The following is a 22,773-nucleotide window of genomic DNA, read 5'->3' as shown; positions in this document are numbered from 1 at the left end:
CTGAAACATTACACCATTTTATTAACTGTGGAATGGGACAGTGTCCAGTAGAATGCTTAAATAAGAAGCCCATCTTGCTGTTTCTTCATTCTTGTAGAAGCAAAGGCTATAAAAACAGATTGGGTAGATTAGCCATGGAATTGGAACATCACAGAAAGTCATCTATGAAAAATAAATTAAGCAAATTGATTACAGTTCTCTTTTGGAGAAACGTGAAGCTTTTTATAGAAACTGTTCGTATCCACTATTCTGAAGTCTGTGAGAAGTAGGCTACCACATTTAGAGCTTCTTAAGCAATTTCTTTGGCATGGAATGCAAAGGTCCTGATCCTATTTACTCTGTTGGCTTGTATTATCGCAAAGATGCAGATTACAAATGAAGACCCGCTTGAATAGCACTACTGGGCATGGTAACAAGTTGTCCAATATTCATGACTCACATGCCTTTTACTTTTGGCTCTTCTCCTTCTTCTTTCTTCAATCACCTTGATTCTTTGAAGATGCTTGACTACTCAGAAGACTGAATGGATTGCCTGCTGTGATATTCTGTAGATATATGGTCTGTTTAAGACTTAGCAGTTGGCGAGACCCTTTCTGTGGAATAAGCTGTTCCCAAGAGATGGAATTCTTGGCAAAACATCTTGTGTGTGACGCTGGGACTGCTGTGTCCAGGTGGTGGCTGGAATTCTATATTCTGCTAATGGCAATAGCAAATATGAATGAATCTTTGGATGGTATAGAACAGTAATGCAAGTGTGTCCATTTTTATTCGGTTTTTGCCACTGTATTATTAAATTTACATTGGCAACTGAGTGTTAGCAACATACATTAAAAAGTTAAAATTGTGAACCTTAGGTTTCTAAGGGGCAGCATTGCCCCTTGGAGACTACTTTAAATCACTTCACATAGTGTTGCAATGTGGATCAAATGAGCTTCCACCACCACCACATATAGTCCAAGAAATGATCTGCAGTAGTGTGGAGAAAATCCCCTGAACTGTGCTAAAAAAAGAAAAGAAAAAAGGAATAATGGGATTAACTGGCAGGAAGGCAAGGACAGATGGTCAAAATGGTGTTTTCTGCACAGCATCCATGAATCTGTGTGCTTTCACAAATGGAGCCAGCCCCCTCCTTGAAATTATTTTCCCCTCATATGGCTGCCATCACACACATCAGTAGTAAAAATATACAGCCACTTCCTGAACAAATTCATAAACGGCTTCACATTCCCTGTAGTTCTTAAGAACTGACAAGCCGAAAGCCAAGGACATATATGATGGCTTTATCCTGCTCTACTTTGTACTGCTCTGTACTGACAGATCAGGCAGAAATTTTGTTCACACCCGCTGGTTGGCTTTTTGTCACCTGAGCAGCATGAGTAGATCTTGGCACAAATGTGAGTCCGATGAATGTGCTGCAAGAGCTTCTTTGCTGTGTTGTGATTTGTAGTAGCAACTTCAGAGAATTGGTCCCTCTCTTTCACCTGTTAGGTTATACTAATGTGGTCTAGTTTAATATTTAACTGACCAATATCCAGAGAGTCTTGCTTTCTGTGAAAGCAGCTGGAATCAATCTAAAAACTTAAAAGCATGAAATGTGTGATGATGAAAGCAAGCTTCACCCCCGAGCTGACCACAAATGGCATTTCCAGTAGAAGACATGGAGCCTTCTGTTTCTGACATCTTCAGATGAATGTATTTTTCCAAGAGTACATTTCCATATATACTCATGTGTGTGTGTGTGTGTGTGTGTATGCTGCATTTTGAACGCTTTCCTAGTTGCGTAAGGACAGCAATGATAGAAAGCCAATGGGTGATAGTGAATGGTTTTCTTCTCTCTAGAAACTGTGACTGGTATTACTTGGGGGCAACTGGAAACAAAAAAGATTTAAGGAAAGAAGCCAGGAAGCAAAGCTACAGAAATGCAAAAGTTTTAAGTCCTCATGAGTCCCTCACTGTAGTTGCTGCATTGCTACCCAGTGTAAGGTTTTGGGAAGTGTTTGTGAGTCTGGGAGGGCATTTCTGCAGTAAGGTGAAAATGCCTAGGATCAGCGGTTCTTGCTTCAGAATTTTTTGTCTTCAGAGGTTCTTGCTTCAGTAAATGAAAGCAAAGGGAGGGGGGAGGCAGCAGGGTAACAGCTTTTTCATCAAGCAGTGTGGAGGAACAGCACAAGAAAGCAGAAGACATTCCCCTAACTGTATTGAGCATTCCATCCTGTATCTCTGTACCGCAAGGAGAAGGTTTTCATAATTTCAAAGAGGAGGTTTTCATAGTGGGATACTTAAATTATTATTGCCACAGAGGGTTGCCAGATCTCCCTGTTTGGCCTGACGCTTCATGGTTTTAGCCTCTTCAGAGTCTCCAGGGGAAGGTGTAAAATGTCGGAGTGAGGAGCCAGAAGCAAGTGAGGGTGGGCTGTCCTTTGCTTGGCTGAGAGGAGCTATTGCTCAATCAGCGCCACACTTGAGGAACCCGGTGTAGCCAGGATCTGTCTCCTGACCATCAGCGGTCATCCCCCCACGCCCTCTAGGCATCAGTAGGCTCTGTCCCATTCTGCAGGGCTCCTCCATCTGATCTATGCAGTCCACTAACTCCTGGTTGCAGAAAGAAATGGGAAAACTGTGATCTGGAAGATCCTTCAGCCAGCATTTAATTTATCAAAATGAGAGATGCTGCAGCTTCATCTAGCTCAAAAGCCCCTCAGAGACTGGATGGCAGGGCACTGTTAGCTTCCAAAGTAGTGGGGAAATTCCCTGCCAGCCCCCATGAATTCCCTGCTAGTGAATGCAAAGTTCCCCACTAGTCAAGTGCCCTTTTCATTTTCCTCGGCCTCTTTCTTCCACCTGAGGCCATGGGGAACCCATTGTTCATCTGCCCATTTCCACTCCCACTTTGCAGCAAACATAACACGCCCCCCCCATGTTCTTTTCACACTGACCTCTCTGAAATGTACTGCTCAGAGCACCACACAAACAGAGCTGTGATAACTGGGAAGGGGGCTAGAAGTAAAGCTGCTGCTCTTCCTGTCTCTTTCCTAGCTCTGAGTGGGGTCCCTTTGCTTCTTTGCCCATCTTGATTCTTGAATGTTAGAATGTGACAAAAACTGGATGAGTTATTCCTTGCTTGAATAACTACTGCCTTCTCCAACCGTGTGCCTCCCAGATGCATTGGACTACAACTCCCAGCATCTCCCAGCCAACATGTCTGGAGGGCACACAGTTGGGGAAGGCTGACTTGCTATCTCCATGTAGGAAATGGGCAGCAAGAGTCTGGGAAAAGAGCTGCCCCCCCAGCCCGTTCCCTCATGCACCCAGGCCATTGTTCCACCTGCTGGTGGTAGAAGGGAACGGTGAGGGGAAGAGTCTAACTCTGGCTTGCTAAATACATGGTAAATAAGAGAGTACCTTAGGGAATCAATTTCAAAACCCATATAATACCTTTATTAGGCCAATGCCCCCCCCCCCCCATGTGCAAGCTTTTGAGATTGCCAGATCTCCATCTGGCAAGATGTTACAAAAAGCAGGTTGGTTTGTGCGTATTGAGGGAGGCGGATAGTAAAAAGAAAAAAAGCTGACTGGATGTTGCAGTCACAATATGTGCTTAGAGTTGTAAAATGATATGGAGGAGGGTTTGGAGATTTCAGATTGGGCAGAGCCTTACAGAGGTATTACACTATATATGGACTTTGGAATTTTTTCTTATGCCCAACATGACATTCTTTGTTTTTTGGATGCCTTAGAGATCAAATGGAAGAAAAGGAGAGAATCAGCTTGCTTTCATCTACTTTGGGGATTCTCAGATTCTCTCTTCTTTGAAACTTTTCCAAAACTCCCTTTTCACTACACGTTATGGAATGATCCAATATGTGTGTAAATGCAAACACATCTTGCCCCAGCTTCCTTAATAAACAGGCAGCCCTAAAAGCCAATAGGGAAGGATTTACTGGCATATGAGAGCCAATCAGAGTGCAAACAAGCAGCTCTATGCTCACTGTTCGTGTATGTCAGAGGCAAAAAGGCCTAGGTTTGAGTCTTGAGTAGCCAAGCAGCCTAGGAGGCTTCGGTGAGGGATATGTGTGTGCACAATACCAAATGCTAAAAGAAATGCCAAAAGGAAGCGTATAGAAATGCAACATGTTGCTGCAAAACATCTTAAATTATCAAGTCAGTTTAAGACTATTTTTATTTGCCAAGGCATTTTAAATGTTAGTGTTGTTTCTGCATGTAATATGGTAAAACCGCTAGAGGCTTCCAGCAAACGTTTTAGCTGGTAAATTCCAGTGCGTGCAGCATTCTCTTAATCTCAGCCATCTCGTTCTCTCCCCCATCTTCTTACCTGTCTCTCTGTTTCATGCACACACATACACACCCACGCAAGGCCATCTATGTGTCTCGTACCCAGGGCAAGCGGTAGTCTTCAGAGTGCCCTTGGGCTTGCCCTCCAGCTGCTTTTCATGTGGGTGAGGAGGTCAATAGCTGTTGCTGCACCCTGCCATAGGGTTGACAAGGTCAGGATGGGTCCTGCTGAACTCATGGGCCCTTGGCAGCTCGTGGGCCTGCTCGTACCACCATTCTCTTCTCTACCCCCAGCCATGACTGCTTCTCTCTTCCTCTCAATGCATTTCTTTCCCTTTTTTGTGCCAACAGTGCCCCCCCCCCCGCCACCAGTAGATGTGGCTCTATTCCCCTTCCTTCTCTTGTGGTGCTGACGCATGCACTGTTTATGGCAGGGCTTCATTACCACAAGAACAGTACTGTACAAGGTTGTGCACTGTACCACTTCAGACCTCAGGTGGGGTGGTTTCATGTTTGAATGCTTTCTGTATCTGTACATCCGTCCCTGCTGTATAGTCTTGAAACAGTTGCACCATGTAATCTGTTTGAGGGGAGAGAGATTATGGATGTGTCAATTTTATACTTACAGTGGCATTCACCAAGTCCCAGGCTACCACTTCAAAGTGACCCTCCTCACCAAGGAACTAAATTTGGCAACGTGAAACAAATTACTCTGACTTTCTGCAACCATGTGCAGTTTTATTTAACACATTGGATATTTTACAAGGCCCATTCAATAAGTTCCATTTGAGTTGAAAAATTTGGAAGAAACTATTTTATGTGTAACCCTGCTGCACACATCATTTGGGGATCTGAAAAATGAAGTAGTACTTGATTAAATCCCTGAAATGTGTTCATTGACTGCCAAAACAGGGAAGGGGGGTGGGGGAAGACATCATTCATTGGCAGTTTTAACACTTGAGGTATAAATATCTAAAATGTGTTATTAGTAATATTAGTGCATGTAATAACATTTGAAATATGACACTTTAAACCCCACCATCTGCTGCTTTGATGTGAAGTGTCAGCTAAAGATAGAATAAATCACAACACTTTAGACCCCAGAACAGATGACTTTATAGCTTTGAGCCAAAGTTTACACACTGATGGAATGACAATCTAAGGAAAAGACTTAGACCTGAGTGCCTGGCATGATGGCTGGAAAACTCGCAGCTTGGAAAGTTAAGATTGCCAAAGGAGCCCCTGGCTCCAGCAGAACTGTTTTCTTCATGACTATCTCTATAACTTAGTAAACTCCTCAGCCAGATGTTCTGCACATTCTAGGACTCAACCAAGGCAATGTGCTTCTTTAATCAGCTGAAATGCAGAAAGATTTTATTGGCTGTGTGGGAGCACAATCAAAGGCTGAACACATTAGTGTCACAGCTACAGCTAAAATTGGAATAGCAAAGGGTGCCCTGCTTGTGAACAGTCACCATTAAACAGGGCCAGATTATGGTTGGGGGCCCTGCAACAGTCATTATTTATTTTCAAGATTTACACCTTACCTTATCTCCAAGTCTTCTTGAAGCTGAACGGTCCTTGGTGTATAAAGTGGGTTTATGTGTTGACCCCTTGTGTCCAGATGGGCCTTTTTTGCTTTGTGTGGCTGCAAGTTGATTTATTTATTTAAAACGTTTATATTCTGGCTTTCCTCCAGAGAGCGCAAGGCGGCTGACTACAAAAATAAAGCCATAAATTAACAATTTAGAACATCACTTATAATGTAACAGTAGAACAGCATCATGGAATACAGCAACAATTCCAGAGACCATAAAAAAAGCTTTTAGGTTTCAAGCTCTTGGAGTGACAAAAAAGACTGACTGTAACAGGAAGTTTGTCTCCTGTAGCTCCTGTCTGCATTCAGAAGTGAACAGCATCCAGAATCAGGCCCACAGCCTGACATTTTGTCATGGGGTGAGAATCCTATGGGTAGACGGAGGGAAGAGTTGTGGAAGTTGATGTTTAGATAGTAAGCTGTTTGTGGTAGGACCTATGTTTTCATAACACAAGTGGCAACTTGACGCTCTTAAGGTCAGGCTTGATTTAAAAAACACACACAATTGCCTGGCTGATTATAATTAGAAGCAGGACTCTATTGCTGTTGTTACAAGTAAGCCAGTTCAACCACTCTTAATCACTACACTGGGCTTCAGTATTCTTATGCAAACAGCCAAGCTAGGCTACTGATGCTTGTTTGAATTCTTATTTCTGAGTAGAATTCACATGCTGCGTTGTCCCATGATTTATTACTGATGCCAGGTCAGCCCTTGGAAATGTGTCTTGCTGCCTGTACGCTGTGAGGGGAAATGGCAGTGTTTCAGAAGTTCCTTAGGTGGGGACATTGCCTGTTCTTAACTCTGATTTCATCTGTTGTGGAGCTTTTACAATTTGTGAATGAACCCTTTCCTTGCACACAGTTTCCCAGCACCACTTAACGCATTCTTCCATGTTTTTCAGGATCACCTGTTGTTGCCTGCTACCACCCATAATAAGACCAGGCGACCAAAGATGTCCATAGTGTTGCCAGCAATAAACATCAGTGGTGAGTATTAAGTTTAACACGTTGGAGAAGAACCTGTTTCACAATGGTCAAATTGCCTCAATTGCTTATGGAAATGTACGTTGTATTAATGGGTTTTGAGGTACAGACTTGGCTGATGATCCAAGGTGGAAATATTTATTAGTAGCAATGGTGTGGTGATAAGTTTTGTATTCTTGAATAAGAGCCAGTTTATACGTTTATCAGAATTGAGGGATAATGCTTTTCCTGGACTGTATTACTTCAAGTTGTAGATGTGAAGAACTGCATGTTAGAATGAATGCTACAAAAACAAAAACACAGCAATCCTGTCCACACAAAACTAGCATGTTGGGGAGAACAGTTCTGACTAACCTCCTCCCTGGCATGCCATTCTTATGTGGGCAGGGAGGTGTGTGTATTGAAATATTCAGCACCTCTCCCCTCAGAGCTTGAAGTGGTACAGTCTAGGAATGCATTACCACTTGATTCTGATGAAGATACAAACTGCCCATAACATAGAAGATATAGTTTAAAAAACAAACTACACTTAGAGCACAATCCTATGGCCGCTAGACAGCATCAAGACAGCCATAGGATTTTTCTGTTTCTGGGAACAGAGCTCGGAGCTAGCGTTCCAAATTCGGTTCCCAGAAATCCAACTCCCCACCCCTTCTCCTGCTGCCTCGTAGGAGGCTTGGTTTGTCCCTGGCTCAGTGCTTGGAAGAGCAGTGTGGAGCAGCCGAAAAGGGAGTATTCCTGAGGGAGGGGACTGGAGAAGCGCCGTTACGATACTTCCTGTGCGCTGTCTGGCCTCCCCCCCACAACTCCAAGGCACCCAGTTAGACAGCTGAAATCGGCTGTCTAGTTGCAAATGCAGGGTGGCCGGAGTGTGGAGGAGAGAATCCCCTCCATGCTCTGCCCATCCTGCATTGGATAATTGGCTGCCTCTGAGTTCAGAGGTGGCCGACTATCTCCAAAAGATTGCGCCCTTATTATTTTATTTTATTTGGATGTATGTTGTTGTTCAGTCGTTCAGTCGTGTCCAACTCTTCGTGACCCCATGGACCATAGCACGCCAGGCCTTCCTCTCCTCGGCGCTCTTCCGGAGTGCGCTCAAGTTCATATTCATTGCATCAGTGATGCTATCTAGCCATCTCATCCTCTGCCGTCTCCTTCTCCTTTTGCCTTCAGTCTTTCCCAGCATCAGGGTCTTTTCCAGAGAGTTTTCTCTTCGCATTAGGTGGCCAAAATATTTGAGCTTCAGCTTCAGTATCTGTCCTTCCAATGAGCACTCAGGGCTGATTTCCTTTAGGATGGACTGATTTGACCTCCTTGCAGTCCAGGGGACTCGTAAGAGTCTTCTCCAGCACCACAGTTCGAAAGCATCAATTCTTCGGCGCTCAGCCTTCCTTATAGTCCAGCTCTCACAGCCATACGTTACTACTGAGAAAACTATAGCTTTGATTATGTGGACGTTTGTCAGCAAGGTGATGTCTCTGCTTCTTACTATGCTGTCTAGGTGTGCCATAGCTTTCCTCCCAAGGAGCAAGCGTCTTTTAATTGCATGGCTACAGTCACCATCTGCGGCGATCTTGGAGCCCAAGGAAATAACATCTGTCACTGCTTCCATTTCTTCCCCTTCCATATGCCAGGAAGTGATGGGGCCAGATGCCATGATCTTCGTTTTTTTAATGTTGAGTTTCAAACCAGCTTTTGCACTCTCCTCTTTCACCCTCAACAAGAGGCTCTTGAGATCCTCTTTGCTTTCTGCCATTAGGGTGGTATCATCTGCGTATCTGAGGTTGTTGATAATTCTCCCGGCAGTCTTAATTCTGACCTCTGATTCATCCAACCTGGCGTTTCTCATGATGTACTCTGCATATAAGTTAAATAAGCAGGACGACAATATACAGCCTTGTCGTACTCCTTTCCCAATTTTGAACCAATCGGTTGTTCCATGTCTGGTTCTTATTGTTGCTTCCTGACCCTCGTACATGTTTCTCAGGAGACAGGTAAGGTGGTCTGGTACTCCCATCTCTTTCAGAATTTTCCAGAGGTTGTTGTGATCCACACAATCAAAGGCTTTAGCGTAGTCAATGAAGCAGAAATAGATGTTTTTCTGGAATTCTCTTGCTTTCTCCATGATCCAGTGAATGTTGGCGATTTGATCTCTAGTTCCTCTCCTCTTCGAAATCCAGCTTGTACTTCTGGTAGTTCTCCGTTCACATACTGCTGAAGCCTAACTTGTAGGATTTTGAGCATAACCTTGCTGGCATGTGAAATGAGCGCAATTGTGCGGTAGTTTGAACACTCTTTGGCATTGCCCTTCTTTGAGATTGGAATGTAAACTGACCTTTTCCAGTCTTGTGGCCACTGTAGAGTGTTCCAGATTTGTTGGCATATTGAGTGCAGCACTTGAACAGCATCATCTTTTAGGATCTTAAATAGCTCAGCTGGAATACTGTCATCTCCGCTAGCTTTGTTGTTACTAATGCTTCCTAAGGCCCACTTGACCTTGACTTGACCTCTAGGATGTCCGGCTCAAGTTCAGTGAGCGCACTACCATGGCTATCAGGGACATTCAGATCTTTCCTGTATAGTTCTTCTGTGTATTCTTGCCACCTCTTCTTAATCTCATCTGCTTCTGTTAGGTCCCAGCCTTCTTTGTCCTTTATCATGCCCGTCTTTGCACAAAACGTTCCCTTGAGATCTCCGATTTTCTTGAAAAGATCTCTAGTCTTTCCCATTCTATTGTTTTCCTCGATTTCTTTGCATTGTTCATTTAAGAAGGCCTTCTTGTCTCTCCTTGCTATTCTCTGGAACTCTGCATTCAGTTGGATATATCTTCCCCTTTCTCCCTTGCTTTTTGCTTCCCTTCTTTCCTCAGCTACTTGTAAAGCCTCATCAGACAGCCACTTTGCTTTCTTGCATTTCTTTTTCTTTGGGATGGATTGAGTTGCTGCCTCCTGAACAATGTTACGGACCTCCGTCCATAGTTCCTCAGGCACTCTGTCTATCAGGTCTAATCCCTGAAATCTATTCCTCACCTCCACTGTATATTCATAAGGGATATGATTTAGATCATACCTGAATGGTTTAGTGGTTTTCCCTACGTTCTTCAATTTAAGCCGAGATGTTGCAACAAGAAGCTCATGATCTGAGCCAGTCAGCTCCTGGTCTTGTTTTTACTGACTGTATAGAGCTTCTCCATCTTTGGCTGCAAAGTACATAATCAATCTGATTTTGATATTGACCATCTGGTGATGTCCATGTGTAGAGTTGCCTCTTGTGCTGTTGGAAAAGTGTGTTTGCTATGATCATTGTGTTCTCTTGGCAAAACTCTATTAGCCTTTGTCCTGCTTCATTTTGTGCACCCAAGGCCATGCTTGCCTGTTATCCCAGTGATTTCTTGACTTCCTACTTTAGCATTCCAGTCCCCTATGATGAAGAGGACATCTTTTTTTGGTGTTCGTTCTAGAAGGTGTTGTAGGTCTTCATAGAACTGATCAACCTCAGCTTCTTCGGCCTCAGTGGTTGGGGCATAGACTTGAATTACTGTGATGTTCAATGGTTTGCCTTGGATTTGTACTGAGATCATTCTTTCGTTTTTGAGATTGTACCCCAGTACTGCTTTTCCCACCCTTTTGTTGACTATGAATGCTACTCTATTTCTTCTAAGGGATTCTTGCCCACAGTACTAGATATGATGGTCACCTGAATTAAATTCGCCCATGCTTGTCCATTTTAGTTCGCTGATTCCCAAGATGTCAATGTTCAATCTTGCCATCTCATGTTTGACCACCTCCAGCTTACCTTGATTCATTGACCTTACATTCCAGGTTCCTAAACAATATTGTTCTTTACAGCATCGGTCTTTCTTTTCACCACCAGACACATCCACAGCTGAGTGTCCTTTCGGGTTTGGCCCAGCCGCTTCACTCTTTCTGGCACTACTTGGAAATGCCCTCTGCTCTTCCCCAGTAGTATGTTGGACACCTTCCGACCTGAGGGGCTCATCTTCCGGCGTCATCTCTTTTAGCCTTGTGATACGTTCCATGGGGTTTTCTTGGCAAGAATACTGGAGTGGGTTGCCATTTCCTTCTCCAGTGGACCACATTTTGTCAGAACTCTCTGCCATGACCTGTCCGTCTTGGGTGGCCCTGCACGGCATAGCTTATGGCTTCACTGAGTTACGCAAGCCCCTTCACCACAACAAGGCAGTGATCCATGAAGGGGATTTGGATGTATACCCTATCTTTAAAAACTCTTCTCACAGGTGGCTTACTCACATGCACACACTCATACTATGTATATATAAATACATATATTTAGCACACACACACACACGCACTCTAAAGATATCAAAAACAATAATAGAATACATATAGTAAAAACAGCAGTTAAAAGAATTTTTAAAAGCCATTCAGTGCTAGTCTTTTTACTTAAATTTATTTTTTCTTGTTTAATGGTTTTTGTACATCATCCTGGCTTTTTTTTTTAATTACAGGAAGCCAGTTAATAAGTTTTATAAATAATGAACAGAGCCTTCATGGTTCTCTTAAGCTGATCAAAAACGTTTTCTGACCAGGAAGAATTTCTTCAAAGGGAAGGAACAATGCTTCAGCTTTTGGCCTTTTTAATGGTTATATTTTCCCAAGCAATATAGCAAAGTGAGGGCAATAATCTAGCCATGCGGTAGAAGGAGAAATACTTATAAAATGGATCATAGTTTGGTTTTGGTATTAGCCTGTCTAAAAAATGCTTTTAACGTCTATGCAGTAGGAGCTGTTTCTTAGCAGAGCTGGGCTTTCACACCTGCAGGCATGTGGTTTATCACTTGCAGACTGAGCTCTGTTCCTGATAACGATATGGAAACTCTTACATTTTCTTGGAAATGTTTTTTGCTCCTCCTTGCAATCAAAGGCAGTTTTCCAAAGAAAGTGAATAGAATGAATTATAATCTTGTTCTGCATAAGAAGCACAGGAGGTGGGGGGTGATGATAGTGCCAGCAGTACATTATCTGGTGGATCAAGAAGGGATGAGAAATTACTTTCAGTTGCAGTGATTTGGGAAACATAAGGGATCTTAGGGTACAAACACGGAGATAGCAAAGCACATCAAGGCGCAAGGCTGATCGGCTGAACCTTTGTCCATCTGTTTAAGAAAGCAAGATGGCCTCTAGGTTGCAAGATGCATCTCTCAGAGAGAGAAATTGACTCTATGTGCCTCCCTGCTTCATTCCAGTTATGAAATTCAGATGTTTCTTGGTGCAGGGATGAAGGGGGCATCTCTCACTTTTGTGCAAGGGGAACTCTCTTGGAGGCACTGTCTTTCCTTTCTTCTCCCTGTACCCTGGTCAGCAAAATGGGTGGGTTGGTTGGTTGGTTTTAAAGGGAGAGCCATGCCAAGAGTGAGAGGGCTGGTTGGGCAGCCTCTTCTTCCCTATCACTCAGACTGATTTGTTGGCAAATGCTGTTGCTGCAGCCATCACACTCTTCAGACACCCCACTAAATTAAAAATAAATAGCCTTCGGTTGGCAGTTAAGAGAACAGCTGATCTACCTATGGTGGCCATATTTGGGCCTTGAGCTTCCAGCTGCTGATGCACATATTGGTAGATACTGGGGACAGTTATTTTGATCACAGCAGTCAAAAGGTTAGATGTCTCATCATAGTCTGGGCTCCATGTTCCTCCGTGAAGTTGTATAACTGTGTGTGTTTGTGCACCATACAGCCCATAACACTCTTTGTGTAACTGATTCTCTTAAGATGGTGGACTTTATATGATATTCACTGGTGTGGGGATATAGTGAGCCCCACAAAATTCCGTACAGTTGGACAGATGCAGCACAACTGTGCGTTTTTAATTCTGTATGGGCCCTATTCATTAGGTTCTAAAACATCAGCATTATCCATGAGAACTTGAAGTTCTTTTGTGGTCATTACACAAATTAGCTAGTGCTCCCTCCTGTGTATTGGTTAGATCCCAAGTATGGAATTTGCTCCTCTCTTTCTCCTCGTGAACTCCCCAAGGTTGCATTGCAAACCTACATCTAAAGCAGGGATGGGAAATAGCAGGGATGGCCCTCCAAATGTGGTTGGACTGCAACTGCCATCATCCCTCACTATTGGCTATGCTGGCTAAGGCTGCTGGGAGATGTAGTCCAACCACATCTGGCAGGCCACACATTCCCCATCCCTGATCTAAAGTCCTTATTCTTGTTGACGGTTGAATGATAAGAGGCTGCTGTCAAGAACACAGGTGCATCTGCCAAAGGACTTCTCATGCGTGGTGTGTCTCTTTTTGCATTGATAACTAGACATGGTTCCAGGCAACACTGGCAACTTTGCCACAGAGATGCCTGTTTGAACATGACATGATTCATTGGTCTGTCCTGGTGATTTATGACACATTTCTTGTATGAAGGCAAGGAAACTGGATAAAGCTGCTAACAGGGAACCTGTTGTCTTGACCAAGTTTAGAATTAGTTCAGACATTAACATTTCATGCTTACATGAGTCATCCTTTATTTATTATGATACCTCACCTTCCAGGATATAGGTCTTTCCAAGGTGACTTACAAGGTGACTTATAATGTCCATTAGTGGACATTACTAAAATTGCAATGAACCTTATCAGAACATAAGTCATCATGATCTTTCCAGCAGTGCAGTTGGTATCAGTTGATGGGGTGAATGGTCCACAGGACAGGACATTTGGAAGAGGCTCTGAGGTCTTCTTGCCTGCCTCCCTCAGTCTCCTCTTCCTTCCCACAAGGCAGTTGATGGAAGATGGCCCTGGGTGGGTGGACACAGACAGTCCAGTTGGATCAGGCTCTGTACCACAGGACGAGTCTGTGTGTGCGTGCGCACACGTGCGCGTACATGCATACTTGCTACGCAAAAGTAACACATGTGCTAGACGGTCATGGGCTAGTGGCAATGTGTTACAGTGACTGGAAAATGCGCCTGTGTTCATGCGAGATGCTGCTAGATAATGTGATCTCTTGGTTCATATGCCTCTTTACCCTTGAGGTAAAGAGCTCAGATAACTCATGTGAGAATGGGGAATCATATTGAAACCTATCTCCTGAGAATCTCAGCTTTTGATCTTCAAAAGAGAAGACAGGTTCCTAGCTCTCACAATCGTGGAAGTATGTTTAAAAAATGTGCACTGTTTGCAGAAGCTCCCCCCACATTGTTCAAAGGATGCCAACTATCTGCTATTCGGTTGGCTGTCCCTCTCTCATGGCTGCAGGACACATCTACCCTTCCATGATTCTGTCTTTGATTGCCCATACCTCTCCTCTGGCAACCAGAAGGATTCTTGTCCCCAAATCTCAGCATCTGGCAGAGCAAAGCTTTTGAACTGGGTTAAGTTTATATAGTGCAGAGATAATTGGGGGAAATTGTGCTGATTTAAATAACATATTTTGAGCTTAACACTTGGGTTTTCTTTTAGCAGAATATAGATTATTTTTGTTATAAAGCACAATCGGCCCAGTATATAGCTCCATAAGCAAGTGAGGTTATATATGCTGTAATAAATATGTTTTATTTGAAAAATACAAGTAACCATTTGGGACTTTTAAAGTTCACTCTACTCCTTAAGTTTCATTTTATGGCATTTCCTGTAGGGAGAATTACAAGCATCTCTGCTTAGGAGTGGTTGCATGCGTGGAAGAGGGCACTTCTACATACAAAACCCCTAGTTCTGTGCCAGTTTAGCAGTCATGGCTTCCCCCGAGGGAGTTACGGCTTTAGGAAGGTTCTGAGAAGTCTTGATTTTTAGACCATCAGTTGTGTTTTGAATTTCCTTAGACCAGGGCTGGGCAATATGTATTAACCCCTCCACAAAATGTTGGACTACAACTCTAGTCAGTCCTAGCCAGCATAGCTAATGGTGGGGAATCATGGGAGTTGTAGGCAAAACAACTGGAGGTCCACATGTTGCCTGCTCCTGCCTTGGATGGTTAAATGGGTGCTGCTTTTAGTAGTGTTCCATCATCCTAGATACTCACGTTACAAGTCCCTTCAGTTGCATTCAGGCTCAGTTCAGATATCGTGCCCTGCATGTTCTCTGAGGAAGTCAGGAGGACAGTCCATATTCTTTGGGATATCCCCTCCCTCCAGTCAGCAGATTGAGGTCTCCTTGGGAGGGGTCTACCGTCTTCCCCAAACCAGCCCTGCCTAGCAGCCAGATTGCAAGGTTTCAACAAGGCTCTCTAAGAGCCTGCTGGGTAGTATTGGCTAGAAAGGCTTTTCCTTCTGTGACTTGTCTCCCCTCCCGACACATCCAGGTGGGGATGGACTTCAGTCACAGGTTGGGGAGGGAGTCAGACCAGTCGGGCTACTGCCCGCTCAGTTGCTGGGCGGAGGGTCAGAAGGGGGATATGGAAAATGCTTTTCTCCTCTCATAATACGAAAGCCTGGGGTCATCCCGTGAAGCTGAGTGGTGGGAGATTCTGGACAGATAAAAGAAAATACTTCCTCACACTGTGCATGGTTAATCTCTGGAATTTGCTCCCATCAGATGTAGTGATGGCCACATCGACTTGGATGGCTTTAAGGGGGAGTAGACAAATTCGTGGAGGGTAAGGCTATCAATGGCTGCTAGTCCAGGTGGCTGTGTAGTACCTCCAGTATTGGAGGCAGCATTTTTCTGACTACCAGAAAGTCGGAGGATGCTGTTGCGTCAGTGTCCTGCTTGTGGGCTTCCCACAGGCATCTGGTTGGCATCTGTGGGAACAGGAGGTTGGACTAGAAAGGTGTTTAGTCTGATCCAACATGACTCCTCTTAAGTTCTTATAACAGCAAGCAAGCTGCTTCTGAACTTCCCTGCATTAAGCCTCTCCTCGGTTCCAGATGCAGGGGTCTGTTCCAGGGCACACGCATCCCTCTTATGGGAGCGCACAGCAGCATAGAGGGATGACGGAGCCTGCCAGCAACATCAGCATGAGGCAAACCCAGATGGTGACTGTATTAAATGGTTTGCAAATCCATTTCAAACCATTGTTTCTGATACTGGCTTGTTTGCTGATTGCTAACAACTGTTTGTCTATTCAGACATCCTGCCAAACCATAATTAAGCACCTTTAACCATTGTTTGGCATGATGTCTGGATTGAGCTTTAGGTTCACACATTGTTATCCTGGGGTCATGGTTCTTACCACGTCAATTTAGGCAGCATCAGAAGTGCAGCCTGTGTGGAGCGGGAACAGGAGGGCGGGGAGCCAGTGTTGCTGACCTCTGGTTTAGGTGATGGTGGAGGGGTCGTGGCTGTAGAACAGAGATGGGTAACTGGGTGCTCTCCAGAAGTTTTGGCTCACAGTTCTCTCATCCTCCACCATTGGCTAGGGCTGGTGGGAGTTGTAGGCCAAAAAATTTGGAGGGCCACAAGTTGTCCACCCCTGCTATAGAAGGTCCTGGCAGTTTTGATCATAATGAAATATACACTTCCCACACACCATAGACTTCCCACACACCATGGACCTCCCCAGCTGCCCACATCTCTCATGTTGAGTTTTAACGTCTGCTTTGCTTATTTCATCTTAGCCTGCATAAAGGTTTTGTGATTTGGAAAATTTGCTTTTGGGAAGGGGATGTTGTTTTGCATGCAGAAGGTTCAGTCCCTGGCCTATCTGGTTCATTTTATTTATACATTTTTAATTGCGTTTCAACCCAAGTAGGACCCCGAGGTGACTTACGATATTTGGTAGCAGAGCTGAGAGAGACTTGTATCTGAGACCGTGAGGATCTACTGCTTGTCAGAGTAGACACTACTGAGCTAGATGAACTTGACTTAGTTTAAGGCAGTTTCATATGTTCACATGTTGCCTGTTTTACATTATTTCTTGATGTATTATGTTCCCGATGGGAGGAAGAACCAAGTTATAAGCCCAGAGATGAGAGAGATGCTGGTCTATGGAAGTGACACTGTCCACACGTTCAGGGCTTGCACACATTGTTCAGTGGCAAAGTGCACACTTTGCGTGTGGAAGCTTCCAGGTTCAGTTCCTGGCATCTCTTGGTAGGACTGTGAAAGGTCCTTGTCCCTGGAGTGCCTCTGCCTGTCAGTGTACTGAGCTTGGTGGACCAAAGATCTGACTCATCTTGCATCTTCATAAGTACACATGCGTGCATATTTTTTTTGTTTATGTTAGAGATCCTCTCTCAGACAGAGTTTGATAACTTGGTATGTTTGAACTAATCCAGGCCTCCTACTCTTATTCAGTGGTGGAATCAGGGTTAGCCTAGGAGCTGCCTCACCACTGCCGTGGGAATACTGGTGACCTTTCTCAAAGTTATGGTACGGAAAAACAGGTTCAAGGCTTGAAAGCTTTTTGTCTGTTATATAGCCAAGTAATAATATAAGCCAAGCCCACATGTCACAATAGTTCCTAGACATGAGAGTGATTAGGCAGAGATGCCGTATTGCTCTCTGTTTTTGTCAGAATGGGGCATTTTTTCTGTATTGAGGAACTAGAAAAGAAGTCCCAGTTTTATTCTGCAGCTGTTCACACAGTTGCAGATGTTATATTTCTGTCAGTGCTTTTCTCCCAAAACATTTAGTTTCCTTCAGCAGCTGGTTTTGGGGCTCTGGCAACTCACTACTATAAAAATGGAGTTAGTCGGATTATGCTGTCAAAAACAGTGATGGTTTTTCAAAGGGAAGACTGGGGCTCTACATAGTTGGAGGCTTCTATAGCATAGGAAGGATGGAGCTGCTTCTTGAAATATGCTGAAAGCCACAGTAAAGTTTTCCCATGGATTGATTGATTGATTGAATTTATTGATTGCCCATCTGGCCGGTCACCCAGCCACTTATGGAGCCCAGTGTAGCAGCATCGAGTGCAGTCATTCCCAAATAGTGCCATAAGAAATAAATTAAACAGTTTAGACTATGAGCCTAAAGTACCCACCCACAGAGGAGGCTGCTTGCTACACCCTCACATGATTCTCTGACTTTGCCTCTTCCCAGAAAGAACATAAGAAGAGCCTTGCTAGATCAGACCAAGGGCCCATCTCACCCAGCATCCTGTTTCCAACTCGTAGCCAGACGGGTTCTTCCGGGAAACCCACAAACAGGGCAATTAATTCAGCAGCTCTCCCCAACTCTTTGTCCCCCAGCAACTGGCTGTTTCGAAGTCCACTGCCTCCAAATGTCAAGGCTCTATTTGGCTAATAGCCATGGATAGGCCTAGCCTCCTCTCCCCATGAATTTGTGTAATCCCCTTTTAATGCAATCTTAGCTTGTGGCCATCACCACATCTTGTGGCAGCAAGTTCCATATATTAATGATGCACCATTTGAAGAATGTTCTTCTGTTTTCTAAAGGAAGCTTTGCCTTGTTTAGCATGTTTGACTCGACTCATTAACTGTGTTGACACGGAAGCATAGAGTTGGAAGGTGCTGTAAGGGCCCTCTGGTCCAACCCCCTGCTCAGTGCAGGCTTTGCCCGGTAGCATGCAGCTGCAGCGTCCCTGACAGGTGGCCATCCAGGCTCTGCTTAAATACCTCTGGTCAGTGAGAGCCCACTACCTTCCAAGGCAGTCTCTTCTACTGTTGAACAGCTCTTATGGTTAGGATGTTTAGCCAAAATCTGCTTTCCTGCAATTTCCACCCAGTGGTGCCACCTGTTGTGCTCTCTTACTCAGAGGAAAAGTTTGCTTCATGTTCTGTGTGACAGCTTTTCAAATATTTGAAGACTGCTATCATGTCTCCCTTTAATCTTTTCTTCTCTGAACATACCCACTTCTTTCAACCGTTCCTCACCATCCTGGTCACCCTCCTCTGCTGACACAGTGGTTTGTCAGCGTCCCTAAAATGTGGCACCCAGAACTGGACACAGCATAGTGAGAGAGAAAATCGGAGAGTTGTGTCTTAAATTCCTCCACAATAGAGTAGAACATCTGTGATCTGGACACTAAGCTTCCGTTGTTACAGCCTAAGATTGCATTTGATTTTGTAGCAGCCGCATTGCACTACTTTCTCACGTTCAGGTTGTGATCCACAAAACACTTAGATCTTTTTCACATGTACATGCCAAGCCAGGTCTCTCCTGCTCATATTTGTTCCTTTTATTTTTATTTTGGTACCTAAATGCAGGACTCTTTACATTTGTCTCTGCTGAATTTCATCTTGTTCGTTTCAGCCCAGTGTTCCAGCCTATCCAGAATCTTTGGGATCTTGATTTTCTCTTTCATGATGCTGGCTATCCTTCCCAGCTTTGTGTCATCTGCAAATTTGATAAGCACCCTCTCTACACCTTCCTAAGGGCACAATCCTATGTGTGTTTAGACAGAAAAAAAGTCCTACAACTCCCAGTGTTCCCCAGCTAGCTATGTCTAAACATGCATAGGATTGCACCTTGAGGGAGCAATCCTATGGCTACTAGACAGTGTCTAGAGGGCCATAGGATATGCTCTTTTCCGGGAACTGACCTTGGAACCCACGCTCCGAGGACAGTTCCTGGAAAACCGACCTCTCCCCATGGCCACGCTGCCTCGGAGGCAACACAGGGAAGCCCCATCCTCCACGCTCGGAAGAGGAGTGCAGAGCAACGGGAAAGGGGTGGGGCTGGGGGCGTTCCAGGGCGGGGAGAGCGAAGCTGCGTGTACGACACATCCAATGTGCCATACAGCAGTCTCCTCTCCCGGTCAGCCCCCTGCGGCTAGGCATCTGAAAACAGCTGTCTAGGGGATAATAGCAGGGCAGGAGAGGTGCGGAAGGAATGATCCCCCTGTGCCTCTCCTGCCTTGCTTAGGATAGGCGGTCACCCCTGAATTCAGAGGCGGCCGCCTATCTTGATAAGATTGCGCCCTAAGTCACTTACAAAAATGTTGAATAGCATAGGGCCTAAGACCAAGCTCTGTGGCAGCCCACTCAAGACCTCCCTCCAGATTGATGCAGAGCCATTAATGAACACTTGTTGGGTACAGTTGTTCAACCAGCTGTGGATCCACCTAAGAGTAGTATTGGTTCAGCCCACATTCTACCATCTCCTCAGAAAGGATATTGTAGGACACAGGTGGGCAGACGTCAAGTTTGGGGATCTGTTTTGTTTCTTACCAGAGCACTAAGGTCTACCACCCAGAGCCCCACACAAAATGGTGTCTCAGGGGACAGCGTTCCATTATCTATTGCACTTTGTGAACAAGGATATGTACAAGTCTACACATGAGTTACCAGAGAACAGTGATTCATCTAACACAGTGCTCTCTAAAACTGGCCAGCTGAGCTAAACAAAAAGCTGGTTACTGTTATTTTACAGATTATGAACACTGAAGCTGAGAGAAAAGCAATTAGCATGAGGTCAGCCTTGTCAGATACCGTTTTTTCTTGGAATTTTACTTGATCTCATTACAGTATTGGGAATAAGAAAACCTTGCGGATTTATTGTAAATCACCCAGATCTTAATTTACCTTCTGCTCACCCCTGTCATGAGCTGTGTCAGATGCCCTACTGGAGTAGTAACTATTAAAAATGGAGATATGGTTGGTCTGACATGACTTATTCAAGATAAACGCATGCTGGCTCCCAGTAATCAACACATGTATTTATTTATTACATTTATATCCCACCTTTTTTCCTCCTGCAAAGAACCCAAGGCAGCTTACGTAGTCCTCTTCCTCTCCAATTGATCCTCACAACAGCCGTGTGAGGTAGGTTAGGCTGAGAGTCAGTGACTGGCCCAAAGTCACCCGGTGAGCTTCATGGCTGAGTGGGGACTAGAACCTTGATCTCCCGAGTCTCGGTTCAACACTAACCACTACACCGTGCTGGCTCTCATTGACCTGGTTCGCACAATTGTAGCTGTGGAAATAAGCCACGGTTGCTTATTTCCCCTGCTGTGCATGCCAGGGAGATGAGCATAATTACCCTTGGCACTGTGGCTTGGTGTGTCATGAAACCCAGCCTGGGTGGTTTTTGCCGTAACAAGCCACCCAGAACTCATGGTCTGTTGTAGGGTTCTGGGTGGCTTGTTGCCCCAGTGCCGAACAAATCTGCACCGTTCCTCCTGGCACCGTGGCCTTAGCCATGCATGAGGACCCCTTGACTCTGCCTGCCCCATTGGTCTTCGGCACAAAAAAGGTTGCATTTCCAAAAATGCTGCCTTGGAGGCCCTGGATTTCAACATCCTAGCCTCTGCTGGGCTTTGCTAATCCTGCCACATTCTGCACGGGGTGCGATTAAATCATTCAGTCTCTCTCAGTGCAGGGATTCTGCAGAACTGTCAGACTGTCAAGAGGGCGCCCATTGCCTTACTGTTTGAGTCACTGCTCTAGGCTACACTTGCAACAGTGACTGACGCAGAAATACAGGGGGTGGGTTCCTGGAGGCTGGGTGATTCTTATTCTTTTGCATGCTAAACCTTCTTTGCATGCTAAAGCACAAGGCATGCCTCCAAAAAGTGTTGCCTCTGCTTCCCAAACGTCTGATAATTGTGATGTAACAGCTTCACAGATCCATTCAGATAAGTTATCCCTTTATTTTTCTCTAGTTCACCACATGCTCATGCATACAAAAATTAGAAATGAAGCAATGACTCTGTTGGGGAAGGGTGCTTAGGCTAACCATGCTGCAAGGTGGTTAGTGCTAACCACTGTGAGAGCCCCTGCCACATGTGCAGCTAACCATGGCCCGCAGTGTTGTTAGCCTAACCACTCTCTACCTACCTACTGTCCTGTAGTCCTCCAACCACTCCGTCATGCATCCCAGCAGCCTCAGCGGCTTGCATGGCCATTATAAGTGAGGGTTGTTGATGGCCTCTTTCTTTCTTTCTTTCTTTCTTTCTTTCTTTCTTTCTTTCTTTCGATTCCCTTTCAGAAATAAGAAATAAAAATGTTGAAAATTTGCACAAAATCGCCATATCACTAAAGTGCACAAATGCACTATATCATAATATAGCGATTTTGTGCAAATACACATTTTAGCGATATGGTGATTCAGTGAAATTCAGTGTTTGTGTAATGCTTGGGAAGAAGCATAGATGTGCTTTCAGGCTTTAAAATGTACATATGAAGAATATTTAAAAGAGTGTTCCATTTAACCAGCCCCTGGAGTCCAAAAACGGAGGAGGGTCACCCCTAGTCCTTAACATTTTCATCCTTCTTCGCTACTAAAAATGAATAGTGCTTTAAGAAAGCAAAATTTTAAAATATGCTTTAGAGAAAGGAAGAACTGATGCGCAGGCTCCTGCAGTGGGCAGTAACTAATTTTAGTGAGATGTACCCAGAGGACGCCATGCAAGTGGGAGAGCCACGCCCTACATGAAAAGGGAAAGAAAGGACTTCTCAAAATGTATTAAGTTATATAATGTCAAATGTTTTGTGCTGGAGTGGATTTTTGCAGATCAGTCCAATAATCAGCATGTGGAATAAGTTAACAGAATAAGCTCCTGAGTCATCGAACATCAGTGAATGTAACTGTAGACTGAACAGCACATGTAAAGAGGAAGCATGCAGAGGGGACTAGGAGGCCAAGGGACTCTTGGAAGTGAACAGTGCAGGAATGGGTCCTCAGCTTGCCTCTGCCTTTCTCCCCTGTATGCATGTATGTACAGGATATTTTAGCCTGCTTTTCAAGTTAAAACAAATTCACTGAGCAAGTAACCAAGAATAACAGCAAACAGTTTTGCAAATGCATCCAAAAACATTGCTTTTGATTTTTAAGGCCTGGCAGCTCTGATTACTTCCTAATAGCACTCTCTTGCCCATGCACTTTTTTTCACTGCTGAGGTCTGGAATATAGTTCCTCTTAAAAGCTTGCACATTTTTGTGATCTTTTGGTTGATGCAATAGCTCTAATATGGATTTTGTGATTTTGCTTATGGCCAACATGGCTGCCTTTGCTTTTTATTATGTATGTTGCCCTGAGTGCTTCGACTATAAGGCACCTCATAAATTAATTAAA

General features: G+C 44.4%; 1 protein-coding gene across 5 annotated transcripts in view; it reads left to right on the top strand.

The window, feature by feature from the left end:
• Positions 1-22,773, top strand: part of ATF6 (activating transcription factor 6) — a 113,972-nt gene that overhangs the window by 63,592 nt on the left and 27,607 nt on the right. For all 5 annotated transcript variants that reach the window (XM_084851145.1, XM_084851147.1, XM_084851143.1 and 2 more), the window contains one exon: positions 6,793-6,877. In XM_084851145.1, the coding sequence (XP_084707271.1) occupies positions 6,793-6,877 (85 nt within the window). The remainder of the gene's footprint in view (positions 1-6,792; positions 6,878-22,773) is intronic.

Source organism: Heloderma suspectum, chromosome 4 (genome assembly GCF_057233095.1).
Source record: "Heloderma suspectum isolate Gila_16-S chromosome 4, 16-S_ref, whole genome shotgun sequence".
Classification (NCBI taxonomy): domain Eukaryota; kingdom Metazoa; phylum Chordata; class Lepidosauria; order Squamata; family Helodermatidae; genus Heloderma; species Heloderma suspectum.
This window is presented reverse-complemented; position numbering and strand designations above follow the sequence as displayed.